Source organism: Magallana gigas, chromosome 2 (genome assembly GCF_963853765.1).
Source record: "Magallana gigas chromosome 2, xbMagGiga1.1, whole genome shotgun sequence".
Lineage (NCBI taxonomy): Eukaryota > Metazoa > Mollusca > Bivalvia > Ostreida > Ostreidae > Magallana > Magallana gigas.
The window spans coordinates 59475213-59490761 of NC_088854.1; the positions used below are offsets into that span (position 1 = coordinate 59475213).

At 37.9% G+C, this 15549-nt stretch overlaps 2 protein-coding genes and 1 non-coding gene across 7 annotated transcripts in view; all 3 read left to right on the plus strand.

The window, feature by feature from the left end:
* The first annotated feature begins 310 nt into the window (after positions 1-310).
* LOC105340930 (fibrillin-2) overlaps positions 311-15549 on the plus strand; it is a 28434-nt gene continuing 13195 nt past the window's right edge. Inside the window, exons 1-7 of the mRNA XM_011447210.4 lie at positions 311-411; positions 933-1106; positions 2006-2173; positions 2610-2939; positions 3776-3904; positions 4609-4725; positions 15283-15411. Of these exons, the coding sequence (XP_011445512.3) occupies positions 339-411; positions 933-1106; positions 2006-2173; positions 2610-2939; positions 3776-3904; positions 4609-4725; positions 15283-15411 (1120 nt within the window). The 5' untranslated portion in view covers positions 311-338. The remainder of the gene's footprint in view (positions 412-932; positions 1107-2005; positions 2174-2609; positions 2940-3775; positions 3905-4608; positions 4726-15282; positions 15412-15549) is intronic.
* Trnay-gua (transfer RNA tyrosine (anticodon GUA)) lies at positions 5891-5980 on the plus strand. The gene is given in 2 exon segments: positions 5891-5927; positions 5945-5980. It is a non-coding gene; the product is annotated as a tRNA-Tyr (tRNA).
* LOC105340929 (gastrula zinc finger protein xFG20-1-like) lies at positions 6398-13211 on the plus strand. Of its 5 annotated transcripts, none has more exons than XM_011447205.4 (2): positions 6398-6539; positions 9998-13211. In XM_011447205.4, the coding sequence occupies exon 2, from the start codon at positions 10025-10027 to the stop codon at positions 12536-12538; it is 2514 nt and encodes an 837-aa protein (XP_011445507.2). In that variant the 5' UTR covers positions 6398-6539; positions 9998-10024; the 3' UTR covers positions 12539-13211. The 5 variants fall into 5 exon arrangements, with proteins under 5 accessions (XP_011445507.2, XP_011445508.2, XP_065933626.1 ...); XM_011447206.4 differs by lacking the exon at positions 6398-6539 and adding an exon at positions 6979-7164; XM_066077554.1 differs by lacking the exon at positions 6398-6539 and adding an exon at positions 7801-7821.

Consider the following 15549-nt stretch of genomic DNA (forward strand, 5'->3'; position numbering starts at 1 on the left):
AATGGCATTTAGATTGATCGATTGGAATATATCATGATGATCAAAATGTAACTAGGAGGGTCGATTTAAAAAAAATGCGGAAATAAAAAGTTTTCTTTTATTGCCGTTTTTGTTCAACAATAATCTGAGATAAATTCTAGACATGAAAGAATACTAGTATCATTCAAAAGCCCACTGTGCACGTGAATGTCTGCATTCGTCCCTCCAAAAGTAAAACAAACTTTAACACTAAGTGAGGGGTGGCAGTTCACTAGCCTTCGATGCTTAAATTCTCACTCAACCCGGTCTATTTTTTCATAACTCGGTCAAGTACTCACTGTAAGTGTCTCTTTTTTGTAATGGCGTTCTTTGTTGTTTTTCTTGTATCATTGTTGCAGCTAACATATGTCAGGAATCAGTCCACAGACCAGGGTAAGTCAAATTCAACACGGATGCACGTGGATATCACCCTATCGATCAGTCTTACTCTGTACTGGTCATTAGTAGAAGCAGGGAAGCTGGGGTGCGGGGGGGGGGGCGGATGCACCGTCGCACTGTCAAATAAAGAACCATTTTAACAAGAGCTTGGACTTTGGGTAGTTGGTGTCAAACACAAATGTGACATAGGCATGTTTATTTCATTGTATGCCACTTAGCCATTGATCTAGATTTGTCTGGCTTTTGAGCTAAGACTATGCAATCTATGTATATTTCGCTAGAAACCTGTGCCATTTTTAACTTGTTTTGACGCAAGAAATAGAGAGTTAGGTCCTGCAGAAAGTCCATAGCCTTGTTAAAATGGCTCTATATCATTGCCATCATGAGCTTTATTATTTTAACATCACTATCACGCAGTCTAATTTAAACTTGTGATTAGATTAATTTGTCCATGCATTTTAAGTACAATGCAATGCAATACAATATTGATTTATTTGATTTTTCTATGTCCACAGAGACGCTGGCGTGCCCCACCCCCGGGCCTGTCCGTCATGGGTCAGTACTGACCTGGGGCGGGAACCTGCTGGTGGAGTTTGTGTGTGACGAGGGGTTCTTCCCGATGGGTGACATTTTTGGAGCGTGTATCGAGGAGGAGGGGACGTGGACCATCGATACACCAATCTGTGTAGGTCAGTGTAATCGATACACCAATCTGTGTAGGTCAGTGTAATCGATACACCAATCTGTGTAGGTCAGTGTCATCAACACACCAATCTGTGTAGGTCAGCGTCATAGTCACTATATAGACACGCCCATTGGTGTAAGTCATAGTTACCGTAACTATATGACACGCCCATCTGTGTCAACCAGTGTCATCGTCATTATATAGACACGCCCATTGGTGTAGACAAGTGTCACCGTAACTATATGACACGCCCATCTGTGTATGTCAGTGTCATCGTTACTATATGACACACCCATCTGTGTAGGTCAGTGTCATTATTACTATATAGACACACCCATCTGTGTATGTCAGTGTCACCGTGACAATATGACACGCTAACCTGCCAGTTTATGTCAGTGTCATTGTCACTATATACATGTAGACACGCCCATCTGTGTAGGTCAGTATATACTATAAATTACACGCGTTCCTGAGGGGTTTCCCTACAGATGAGATCGACCAATGAAACACTTATATTTACAGTTTTTTGTCGTTCTTATTTTGCGAAATGGAACGTAATTTGAGCTGCATCTGTTTAGATTATACGAAGAATTTAAACATTTTGTCAACAGATGAAAAATATGGGTAAAATCTATAGAGTTGAAAAAAAATCTGACATTTATACAGCCACCTATACTTCCCTCACGTCTTCATCCCCTTCAAAATGAATGATCGGGAATTATAGATTATCTAGGTAATTAGAGTACATGTACATACAGGACAAATTGGACAAAGTATATGCAAAAGTGAACAAAAATATGGTTCAACATATTAAGCATTTTATGATAATAATGTGTAAAGTGTTAATTCCCTCGCTTGCGCGGGGTATCATCTAGTAACATATATTTTTTACATTTTGTACAGCAAGAGGGTGCCCTCTACCCCCCGCCCCGGCCTACGGCTACGTCAGCATGGATGACGAGGGACAGGTAGCAGAGTTCATGTGTGGGCGGAGCCACTACCTGGTGGGGGCCTCCACAGTCTTCTGTGAGGGAGAGGGACGGTGGAATAACTCATCCCCGAAATGTATAGGTAAATGTGTCTGTCTCCCTCTCTCTGTTTGAATCTAATATCACAAATGTATTAATTACAGTGTATTATATAATACGTCTACATACAATTGTTCATGTATATGGAATACAAATATATATTTGGGGCTGTATATAATGTGTCTGTATCAATACTCACGTATTGCTTTGAGGGATTGTGTATTAATAGCTGTTTATTTCTGCAATTGCAAATAAATGTTTACCCTTAAATAATTAAAATTATGTGTATGACAACTTGGTATATCAGATGTACCTCCTATTGTAACCTACTATGCTTACTTGATAGTACAATATTTATGTATTTCATACCTTATTTGTTATAATTATGTTGTTCTATTGTTTTAATGTATATGCCCCCCGAGGGCCCTTGATTGGTAAATAAACATAATTATCACATTCCTATTTTCTACAACCATCAGGACCTGGTAGTGAAAATACGAGCATAGAAAAGTTGAGGGTAAGAAACGATACAAAAGAGGTGGCTGTAGCGCAGACCTCGACCTTGAACTTTACCCTGGAAATTCGGGAGGCAGATGGCACGTGCATCCACCAGCGTTACCGCACTCCTCCCATCATCGCTCACGCCACGGTGGACACCCCGTACCACTACAACCTGTACAAGAGAGCCTGGGTCATCTACGCCAATTACACGTGCGAGGAAGGGTACCACCTCCAGAACAACCAGTCCCGTTACATGTTTTGTCAGAGCTACAAGTGGACATCTCCAGACAGCCCTGTGTGTGTCAAAGGTATATTTCCTAATTCACAAGTTGTATACAAGACATGTATAATAAACATTATACAACCTAATGATTGTTGTCGGTATGATTTGTATATATTCTGATTTTCATATTTTTCAATCATGTAGATATATATTTTCACCATATACATCGAATTTTTTTTCGATGCACTATTTCAATCTCGGTCGGTGTGTGTCTGTCGCGGGCCATTTTGTTGTTTCATAAGCAGTGACCAAACACGGGCTTGAAGTGTGTTACGATAAAGACAATAAGGGGATCGAAAGTGACGAGAAGCTTGCGTTTGTTGCGTTATGTGTGATCCACATATATTATAATCAGTGAAATAAAGCAAAGAATAACTCTAACCTACACTACAACAATGTTTTAAATTCAATTTACTACAATAAACATCTTCCCAAGTCAAGGGTTTCTGATCCACACTCTCCTTTGTGGGGAACAGAGTTGACCGAAAACGCTTGGCTAGCAAAGATGACAATAAAGGGTTTACAGATTTGTTATACCCCCAGTAAAGGCACCTTAGAAGGCCCACGCGCATCGTTTTCGGGAATTTACTCAAAGGTGGTTTACTTCAAAATAAATTATGTTTGAAGCTATAATAAGGTTTTCTTTTTAATTGCCAGTATGTCCAACAAGTTTTTAAAAAATTCAAATTTTATGTACAATTGTTCTACTATGTACTATATAACGTTAAAATGCTTAACCTCTCTATTACAGAATTTGACAAATCTCTGACTCGATACTAACAGCTAAATTCTTATAGAATGGAAAATTAAATACATGTATATAAGGAGTTTTTGATAATCGAGATTCTGTGGTTTTTATAGATGTTATTCACCCGTGCGTCCTGGACAACGGTAACTGTAGTCAGCTGTGTGTCCCGGGGGAGGGGCTGAACTACTTCTGTGACTGTTACCGGGGGTACGGGCTGGTGAACGATGGGAAAACGTGCGCAGGTAAGTTCCGGTCATTGAAAGAATAATGATGTGAAACTTTGGAAACAATTCGTTATTTGGTACCGTATTAAAAAGATGAAAGTACAATGTATACATGTACTTTATTTTCCATGCACCAACTGCAGACCAATACCAAGAAAAACCGGGGGGTGTAGATTTTTTTCTTACAAATATATTTTTAAAATTCAGCTTATTGCGACCCCTCCCTAGTTTTTGAGGCGGTATGAAATAAATGTAACTAAACAATACAACATAGGATGTATCACAGAAATATTTTTTTTGGAATAATCATTATGTGAAATAAGCTTAAAATTCAATCTGAGTGGTCGAGGATTGTCGTACAATCTTTGTTTAGCACAAGATCTCAATATCTGACGTTTAATGAGGGAAGAGGATAGGGGGTGACAAAATAAAGGATTGACCGAGATAGAGCTTTAAAAGTGAAAAAAAAAATTAAAAGGAGAAAGGTTTATGAAAAGAAAAAAGGAACGGAATTCCTCCTTTTTGAGTTCAGATGCCAAAATGTATACGTGTTTTTTTTAAATTTTTTTTTCCGTCTTAATATCGTTACTGTGATCTGCTAATTGTAAAGTTTATTTTCCAATCATGATCCTATCCCAGTCGTACAAAACAAAAATGCAAGCATGATGTGTAAACAATTACATAACAATATTTCAATGCATGTATGCATATGTTTTTTTCAGACAGGAACGAGTGCGTGATAGACAACGGAGGGTGTGAGCAGACTTGTCAGAACACCGTGGGTTCGCGCTACTGTCTCTGTACCCAGGACTACGTCGCCGTCGGCAACGTCTGTTTTGGTAAGTGCATGATCCGCCCCCTCTTCTCTTTCTGTTCCTGTATAATTATTCCCAAATATCGAATGAACTGGGAAGCTGTGTATCAGGATAATTAATTTATATAGCCTACATGTATCAGTTGTATATACAGACATATTTCCGATGTCATCAGTATCATTAAACGTTATGAATCGATTTTTAAATTATTTTTTATCAGTGATTGGTGTGGTACGTATAGCAATTCAAACGCTATATAAAAAAAAAGATGATATTTTGCTTTTAAATCACTTACCCATGAACAACATTTTGAGCATGGGAGTACAAACGTATAATTGTGACCTACTAGAGCTAAGTACGATAATAGTACCCTTGCTTAATAAACGTTCGAATATAAATTAGGCCCAATTATGCCAATTGAATTTTAGATAATAACATTCAATGACACTTTTCTGTTAGCCATTTACAAGCAAATGATCGAGACATAATTAATCTTGAAAAACATTTATGAAACTTTCCGTGAATTTTGAGACCAGTTATGAATCACATTTAAATTCTCTTATCATAGCATAGTGATTGTAATATAACGTTATACAACAATATTAATGACAGTGTATTTTATATAGATGCCATACAGTATATATTATAGCATTGAATCATGATTTTTTGAAGTATACACTCTCATAACTGCCGCGGTGTGTGCATACAAATTGAGTAACGCGCGTTAGCGCGTTATGAAAATTTGTATGCACACACCGCGGCAGTTATGAGAGTGTATACTTCAAAAAATCATGATTTAATGCTTATATTTACATTTTTTTAACTTCTTGCCTTGTTTGCAAATGTGATTCATACCTTAAAATTCCTATCTTATTCTAAGGGTAAGTTAATATTAATGGAAGAGCCACAGTAACAGCCACAAGCGTGAACTTTGATTTTCGCTTGTGACGTTGCAGTTTGCAGCGTTCAACGTTTGTGACGTCATAATAAAACTCGTCAATTTGACCTTTGACTACTTGTTGCATTTAGAGGCATTTGAAGATCACAGAATTTAATGGAAAATCACAGCAGAATGTAAATATATGTAAATATTACTTGTTTTGAAATGACAGCGGGAAGGTAGAGGAAGTGACGATGTAGTATCGGTTGTACCTATGGTTATATAATGTTTTAAACTTCTGTAATATATCCCGTGATAGCTCAGTTGGTAGAGCGGAGGACTGTAGAGTGAAAATTACTAGCTATCCTTAGGTCGGTGGTTCAAATCCGCCTCGCGGGATGATTATTTTTTCCATGGAAATCCCTTTAGTTTTGAATGATTGAAACCCAGAGAAAAAATAGAATTGGTCGAATTATATGAGGAACATGCCTGCATGACAATGGACTGTCCAGTCAAATATCCTGTACTATTTATTTGATGGACCCTTGTATCTAAAAATGATGAAGTCGGATAGCTTCATTACTAGACATGATTAATTACAAGTAGCTTACATTTATGTACTTAATTTGCCTGCAGAGAATTTCCTGGTCGTGATTAATAAGCAGCAATTCGGGAACATGAGCGGGCGGTTGGGCAAGCACATGTTCTCCTGTTGCACGGATAAATTAGATTATATTTCGTGCTCTCTCGGCACTCTCCGCTTCCAAATGGCTTTATCCAGAAGAAAGGAAATACCACGCTGTCAGTCATCCAAGGTTACTCGGGAATCGCCGTGTTCAACAGCGTGGCAGTCGCGCTTTAAAAGTTTCCAAAGTTTCCCACGAACGTTCACGCGGATCCTATAAGTGTTGGAACGGGAGGAATAAAGGACACGTATTGATATTAATCGCTTCGGAAGGTAAGTGCCGAGACATTTTACACTTTGTGGTGTATAAATAGGTACATATGTGTTGTAGCATTCCAGTCGGATCAGATAACCTCGGCAAACGAGCTTATCCGACGTGGGGCCCGGCGAAGGGGCACCTGCGGGAACTGGTCTGCCGTGAAGCCAACTCCTGAGCGATTTACAACTACACGGATAAACCGTAATCCTGATCTAAATCCGGGGAACTTCACGAGCAGAGCTCAGTTCTCGCTGCAGTAAAAATCTGTGGTGAATTTGGAGGGAAATTTATCAGCTGTGTCGCTCGGTCAGGACGGGGGAAGTGTGACGAGCTCTCCCGTGGGACAACCCGCATGTGGTTTTTGTCCCAATTATACAGACAGCACGTCAAGTCAGATTTATAATAGAGCGCCGGATATCAAGGTGCAACATTCGCTGGTCCTGTTACCGGAGTGTAGATTTTTCAGCCTATGAGAAAACTCCAGGAAAACTTTGTGAACATTCAGGAGAGAGGGTAAATGTTTTATCTGATTGGCGGATCTGGTCCAACAGTTGTCTAATTCAGCAGACGGCCTGTTTCACTCGCTGTGAAGACATTCCAGTAGGAATACATTACCTTTGTTGAAGGTCTCGGAGAGAGGTAGAAATTTCTGGGAGTGGATCTTTGGGAGTGGGGTTGTGTGTAGTAAACAAAAGGCATTTTAAAAAGATTGTTACCTGGAAATTAATGTGTAGGTAATACTGTGTAAAATTAGTCACTGGAAACAAATCTCAGACTGTACAGTGTTTTAATATTAAGAATGACTCCTTTGGTTTTTTTTAACTGTTGGGAGGGTGGGAGTGTTTAGGTGTGGTCAGACCCATCCATTTCAGTAGGTGTTATTAATGAAATCAAATTACTAAAAAAAAATCTTTGATTTAGATATTAGAATTATTGTTCATCTTGGATTTCTTTTATAAGAGTAAATAATGATTTTAAATATTGATATTATGAATATGCAAATAAACTTAACAAAATTAAGTTAAGACTTGTGATAAACTTTTGATTTATAGATTTAAAAATCAAATTAAAAATTAACACTTAACAAATTCTTTTTTCACATCAGTAACACAAGTGTTTAAATGTAACGTATAATTATGAACGTCGGCGGTGTCGATTATCTGGAACGTCACTTCTCTAGGTGTAGATTACATTGTAGGAAGTACGGAGGCCGAGACATGGAAAATCCAGACTTTATCCGCAATTGTCAGACTTGATAATATCCTGTTGTCGTGGGGTCATCAAAGGGACATGCTGGTAAAGATATGAAATCTCCCACAAATAGATTTTTAAAAGTCTTAGGTCACTGCAATTATGTGCAATAAATTAAATTATTACCCAATGCATCAAATCCACCCATTGGCAACAGAATGGGGGGAAATTACTCAAAAGTTTGCTGTGTAAAATTAATTTACAGGGAAATTTTGCCAGAATTCCCAGTGTGACAAAAAAAAAAAAGGCTAAATTTAAAGAACCCTTTTTTCTGCACTAAGCATGTATAGGAAACCCAAACACTTGAGCAGTGATGAGACATGCACATATATATCCATGTTCAATCTTTAAGAACTGATATTAAATTTCTCCTATTAGGGAGACTAAATTGAGGTTAAGAGAGAAATAAAAATTGAAAAAAATTGTGACACAATTTTACAGTCCAAGAAAGTAAACAAGTTATACATAAGCATCCCTCTGATGCTTGGTGTAGGGGTAATTAAAATTGATTGAGGACGAAGTTCATGGATTTAATGGAATTACAGAGGATGAATACTTGAGAATGAAGGAAGTTTGTTTTGGAATTCACACACGATTGTCGATGGGAAGAAGTCGATTCAATGAGTCTGAAAGCGCAGGGTTGGAAATGGCACTTTGACACAGGAAATTTTTAATCAGCTCCTGTACTTGACAAAAAAGCAGAGACCAAGTCAGGTTTCTTTCCAAATGAGGTTCTTGTTCGATTGCATTGCTTCCTTTAGAAAGAAAAAGCCCAGTTGTTAATTGTTGAGTCAGAGTTTGTCCAGTGAGGGTCGGTCCCAAGGAGTGGGATCTGTGACACATCAGAACTAGAACTGTCAACTGGTAGGAGTTTTACCTAGATATTTAGACAAAGTTGTTGTTTTTTTTATCCCTAAACCTTGTGATATTTGTTTTTGTGAGGTAACTGCTTCTAGAAAAGTGTATGGACTAGCTAGGGAGATGTTGGCCATTAACTGGTAATATTGTGTGCCTTGGTTTTACTTCAGAAATTGACAGACTAAAAATAGTTGTTTCTGTGATGTAAAATGGGAAATGTTATCTAAATGACGATGTATTTTTAAAACTTGAGTGAAATTAGATTTTATAATTTTAACTTGACTATTTTTAATATTTGAGAAATTCTAGTGACAAGGCTGATTTAAAAAAAAATGTTTAATGTAGTACTATGACTAATCTTTCATCCCCAATCTGGTCATTTTATTTTTCAGTAATTTAAATTTTTTTTTAATTGCAAGAATTAAGATTGTCAGCTGTGAAATTTTAAACTTCAAAAAATTAAATTGTTTTTATTGCGGTAAATACTTATTTTAAACTCTCTCTGACAGTAAAAAAAACCCCCAAATAATGATTACACGTATTTTAGTACAAATTTCATGATGATTTTGTGTAAGATAAGATTATATAAGATCTTGAAAAACATTGGTCAGAGACCATTAGAATCATTTTAACAAAAGCTTGGACTTTGTGCAGTAGGTGTCAGACAAACTCCGATTTGATGAACGCTGATGAAGGCGGTGTCTACTCATTGTTAACTGTCCAGTCATTGGCTGATAGTTATGAATACCCGGTACATTGATTGATTGAAAGACACTCGTCCACCTACATCCACGGATGTGTAGGGGTATAAAAGACGTAGAAGATTTCAATGATGTCCTGGGAGAGAATTTCAATATAGCTCTAAGTAAATTCAGGATGTATATTTCATTGCAAATGTGTCAATTTCACATAACAGCAGAGCTTGGCTAACAACTTTCTGGCTTTGACTTTGGTCTATGAATACTAATGAGCTTTTCTTAGCAAATTAGAAAAGAGAAGGTCAATATTAGAAAGCTTGTTTTGATGAGCAAACTAGACAGTAATATCCTACTGAAAGGCCAACATTAGGATGTCCAAGCTCTTGTTAAACAGTTCTAAACAAAAAATTTTCTATGCTGTCCCAACTGTACTTTTATTTTAGATGAAAGTACTGTAGTTGACACCTTGAAAGAATAAGATAGATTGCTTTTGATGAAAATAAGAAAGACTCTTTACATTAAATATTGTACTAGTTTTCTGTTTTACTCTCAGAAGTCAACACCTTTAAAGATTAATAGTAATACAATACCTTTGATAGAAATAAGAAAAAAGCCCATTTACTGTATAATACTGAATATTGTAACATTACTTGGTTTACTTTTAGCATTGGTGGACTGTGGAGGATGTGAGGATGCCTTCTGTGGAGCAGTCCCTCGTAGAACGGCTGCTGAAGCAGTCCATACTAACCGTCTGTAAGGAGGCGGTGGCCTACAGCCAGCGACTGGAGATCGATGGAATCATCTGTATCTCCCCCGAAAACCAGGACAAACAAATCGTGGTCAAAGTTCACGAACTCTTCAAGAAGACTTTTGATGGGTTGGAAAGGAGTCGACTAGATGAACATGACGGTGATCAGAGTAGTGAAAACTTTGTGTCGTCACTGCATGGCAAGCCTCTCAATGGAGACAGGGGTAGGAAAGACTTTGTAGAGGATTCCAATGATGTCCTGGGAGAGAATTCCAATAAAGCTCTCAGTAAATTCAGTGACTTGAATAGTGATAGGAACAGTGTGTACGATGGCAACGAAGACTCGGACAGCTCGCACAACGAGATGGAGATCGGGACAGAGATTGATGAAGACTCCTCCACCTCCAACCGAGTCATCAAAAAGCAGATGATGAGTAAAATAATGGCTCCCAAATTATCAAATCATAAAAAATCGCCACGCCTTAAGCAACAAGCAAATTCCAAATCAAGCGGCTCAGTAAAGGGTGATGATCAAGACGTCCCTGGATACATTTATAACAGTGAAGCCCCGAAAGCCGACATCAAACCAGTCAAAGATGTTGAATGTAAACGCTGCTTCCAGGTCCTTCCCGACGGCCCTTCTTTCGAGACCCACAACCTGAACCAGCACAACGTCTACACCTGCTTGGTGTGTTACAACACCTTTACCTGTCGCAACAACATGAAGCGCCACATGAGGCTGCACACGGGTTACAAACCGTACCAATGTACGCTGTGCTCGGAGAGCTTCACTCGCAAAGACGACATCAAGCGGCATCTCATCAAACACAACTACAACAAGCCATTCCGATGCAACCTGTGTAACAAAGGCTACATGGATCGAAAAACAATCAAAAACCACATGAAGAAAGAACACGGCACCAAACTGCTGCACTGCTGCCCAACCTGTGGCGAAAGCTTCAATGATGTCTTGAAATTCCAGAAACACAAGAAAAGCCACCCAGAGCTGATGGTGTACCAGTGTTCCATTTGTAACTTCTCGGGATCCAACCCTCTGATGTACAACAAACACATGCTGGTACATAGCCAAGAAAAAACCTTCACCTGTGTTCCCTGTGGGTCAGAGTTCACTGACCCTTTCAAATACACCGGCCACCTTAAGAAACATCGATCCGATGGAAACTTTGATTCTTACCAGTGTTGCTTCTGCTCCCATGTTCTTCCAACCTACGACCAATTCATCAAGCATGAGCATACTCATGTCCAGAGTAAGCGCCATACCTGTACTGTGTGCATGAAACAGTTCCGATATCCCTCTAATCTCCGCGAGCATATGCTGATCCATTCAGACATGAGCCACAAAATTAAAGTACACATAAAGAAGGAGATTATCCCCTCCAACATCAAGAATGAGGTTGATGGAGATGAAGATATGTTGACTTCAGACAACAAAGCAGAGCCGGTCACCATAAAAACGGAACCAGAAATGACCGAAACCGAGAAGGAACAGATTTGTAGCCAGTACTGGTGCACCGAGTGCCAGACGGGCTTCGAGTCGGAGAATGATCTCACAGACCATATCTCGTTTGCACATGATGAGTCTGTCATGAAACCAGATGCCTGCAGTGGACTTGATAACTCGAATGATGATGGAACGTTGAAGTATGAAGATTCCCTTAATGATGTCGAAGAGGATGATGATGATTCCAGCAGTGACAACGAGGACGAAAACTTTAAGGTTCCAAAGAAGGTCAACAACAAGGGCCTGAATAAAGACCCTGACAATGCCTACAGTCTGCTGCCATCTCATTTAAATCACCTAGCAGAGACATCAAACAGCAGAATGAACTCGGAGGATGAAGAAGTAGGGTCGGAATGCTCCAACCAGTCAGAACACAATAGTATGGGGAACCCTAAGAGTGTTTCTCCCAGTTTCTCAGACACTACGAGCCCTGCTCCTAATATGCCAGTCTTCCCGATGAACGAACAAGATAACCACACCAGAATGTCTTCTTCCTCTCCGTCACCGGTCACCAACTCCACCTCTCCCAATAACTTCAGCACCGTTACACGATCTCCAGGATTTGAGCGGGTCATCACACCAGAAGTGCTCTTCAGAACAAAGGAGCCTTTTAAGTGCGATATCTGTCGTGGAACATTTGATGATTTTGAGTCTTTTGATAAACATTGCAATTCCATACATCGAAGGTATATTTGTGATTTTTGTGGAAAGCAATTCACTTCGAAACCAAATCGAGATCGTCATGTCCGCTATCACACTGGAGAAAAGCCATACAAATGTGAACTTTGCGGCCAGTCATTTTTCCGTGGTGATGATCTTAAATATCACAGAACCACTCGACACTCCGATTTTTTCACTTTTAACTGCAACAAATGTAGAATGACATTTGCATGGGCAAAAGATTTAGAAAAACACTTGTTGAAATGCCATCGTTAGACCTTATCATAATTGTGTATTCTGCTATTTTCATTTATACCAGACATTATGAGTTTTAAGCGACCCATGGTTATTAAGGAATGAAAGTCTTGTGTATCTGCGGTGGATATATCAGAAACTAAACTTCTCTAAAGCAAATATTGAACTCTCTTTTAGATGACTGAAGTTTTATCTCAATCTAGAGACTCTATCAAAACTATAGTTTTAAACAAGAAAAGCTTTTGGTAGAAGAAAAACTTCCATAGAGGCCATTTTTGATTTGTAGAGCTGTATTTGTACTGGCTGGGGGGTGTTCACTAGTATGTATACTATAAACCACTTGTATTATATTTACTTTGTATACATTGGAAGTTTAATGCACTCTGTTATAAATGTATCTTCTTTTTTGTGTATATATGTAGATAAGGAAGTTCAGGTACATGCCTCGTGTGTCTATTTTCATATTTGTGCGTGCATGTTGCTGAGAGTATACCCTGGACATTTTTTAAACAGACTCAGCTGTAGCACTTACCACAATTCGTGGAATTTATGCAAAATAAAAAAAGTATGCATGAATGTCAGCCTGTTCAGATGTATGGTGGTTATGTAAGGAGTTTTTAAAATGTCGAATCGTTAGTTAACAGTATCATACAGAACTGTCGGTGATTACAATGTCAAGGTTGTTATTTTTTTTTTTTAATATTTGTACAGCATATGTCTATGAGCAAGCCGAATTTTTGATGTAAATCTTGTGGAAAAGGGAAATAGATTTATTGTTTGGAGTTTTTTTTACCAAAATTTGAGACTGTGGTGGAAATGCAGGGAATTACTCCTTGGGAAATACAGTGTTAGTTTCAGATCCTATGTCCTGACCTGGTATTATTTTTAATGTTTCTTTTGTGTTGAAAAGTCACACCAGAATAATCTGCAGTGTTGCATGGGATTTAAATCTTTTTTCCTTCCACTTTGGGGCATACCCACTCTTCAGCGATATCTGGGATTTCCCAGCTTTTTTATTTTGTGGACAAGATAATGAACCACCACCTTCCTTGATATTTAGGACGAATGATGACTATGCATAACATACTGGACTTGAATGAAATACAATGTACACGTCAGTATCAGAACAGGTGTAAAAGGGTCTTACACTGTGTTTGCATTAACTTTATATACTGTGCCTTATTGACATATTTTCAGAAGCACCATTACAACTGGTTTTATACAACGAGTCGCGATCCAATAGGATTTTAGTTATGTGCTACCCTTTCCCTGTGTGCCTTCATAAAGATGGATGTTATGCCTTCTGTACAGAAATAAATTTATTATACCTTTTTGCTTGTCTCTTCATTCACACTTTAGATTTCAATGCCTTAAATTTGTTTGCATTTAAAAGGACCTGTTATGAAATTTGCACAGTAAACCAGTTTGCATAATATTTTTCTTGAATTTATATTATAGAAAACACTTGTTCAAAGCTTGCCTATATTATACTCGGTAAAAATTTATTTTGAATTTTATTCTGCAAAAAGATCACCACAAATTATTTTTCTACAAGAAACTGGTTAAATGTGATCTTAAAAAGGTCTTGAACCACTTAAAAGACTGGAAATGGATTCAATCCAGAAATACTTTTTACAATCGTTGCACAGAAAAGTTTTCTCCTTCAGTGTAGAGAGTTTGGAAATTAAGAGTACAAGGGAGACGACATAAGGGTTCTTGCCAATGGCTGTACAGTAACCTGGCAGTACAGAGACGATGGTTATAATAATCTCTAGTACTACTTTGTATATTTAATACTAGAGTCACCAAGACCATGGACTCTGGGTATAGTTTGTGTCCAACAACTATTTGATGTACTAGGCTGATCAATATATGTTGTTTTTGGCCATTAAATCATTGCCTCTTGGAAATCAACAAAACTTGTGAAGTTCTTAGCAATGCTTCCATAATCAGTGCATTTTCATTTGATCCCATTTAAATTTCTTTAGGTGTCACTGTGTGAACTAAAATGTAACATTATATAAATATTGAAGTCCAAGGTCTTGTTAAACTGGCTCTGAAATATATAAAATTAGTCGATCCTGCAAGAATTTATATTAATTAGTGTTTTAAAGTCATGCTGTTTAAATGTTAGGTAAATGTATCTTTTACACTGTATTGTCCAACCAATATCTTACATTTTTAAATCAAACTTCATGAATTGGATGATCACACTGCAGTGGCTGACCCTTGATATTTTGGTTAAAGTGCCCAGAAGTCTTTTCCCAGCCAAGCTTCAGTGCTTTGACCATCTTAGATATTATCATCCAACAGATGCCTGCCTGACTGGGAAAATTACTAAATAAAACTGAATAATTTGATAACATTTTTGTGCAAAAAAAACTTCCTCTGCAATGCAGTCATAAAAGAAGTTTAATTTAATGTAAGTTTAATTTCATTGTCAAATCGCAGCTTTTGAGTTTGGGCGTCAACTTGGGGAACAATAAGAAGTAGAGGTCATTTTAGTGGGTGGTGCCCCGAGTAAGTCTCAAGGACACTGTCTAGCATAATGTAAAAAAAATCTCAATAGATGACTGGTAGGATTTTTATTTAATGTGTTATGGGTAAAATTGTTTGAATGTAATATCAGAGATATATGTCACAATGCTTCTTTGATAAAAATTAACATACAAATGCATATAAAGGAGGGACTCTGGTAATTTAAAGTATTGCCACATACATGTGAACAGTTGTTTTTATTATTGCATGGTTTACATTTGTTACAGATATTGATGAATGTCAAGATTATAGGAAAAATTTATGTCCGAATGAATGCATCAACACACCTGGTTCCTTTACCTGCAACTGTAGCATACCTGGCTACCTGGATAGTTCATCAGACAAGTTCTGTCAAGGTAAACAAATTATCTGTACTGTGGGTTTCAAGGCCACCTGAATATGGCATTAATAGTAGTTCATCAAAAAAGTTTTGTCAAGGAGGACACCTACATGTCCTGTAGTATCCCAGGCTACCTGTGTAGTTTATGGACACA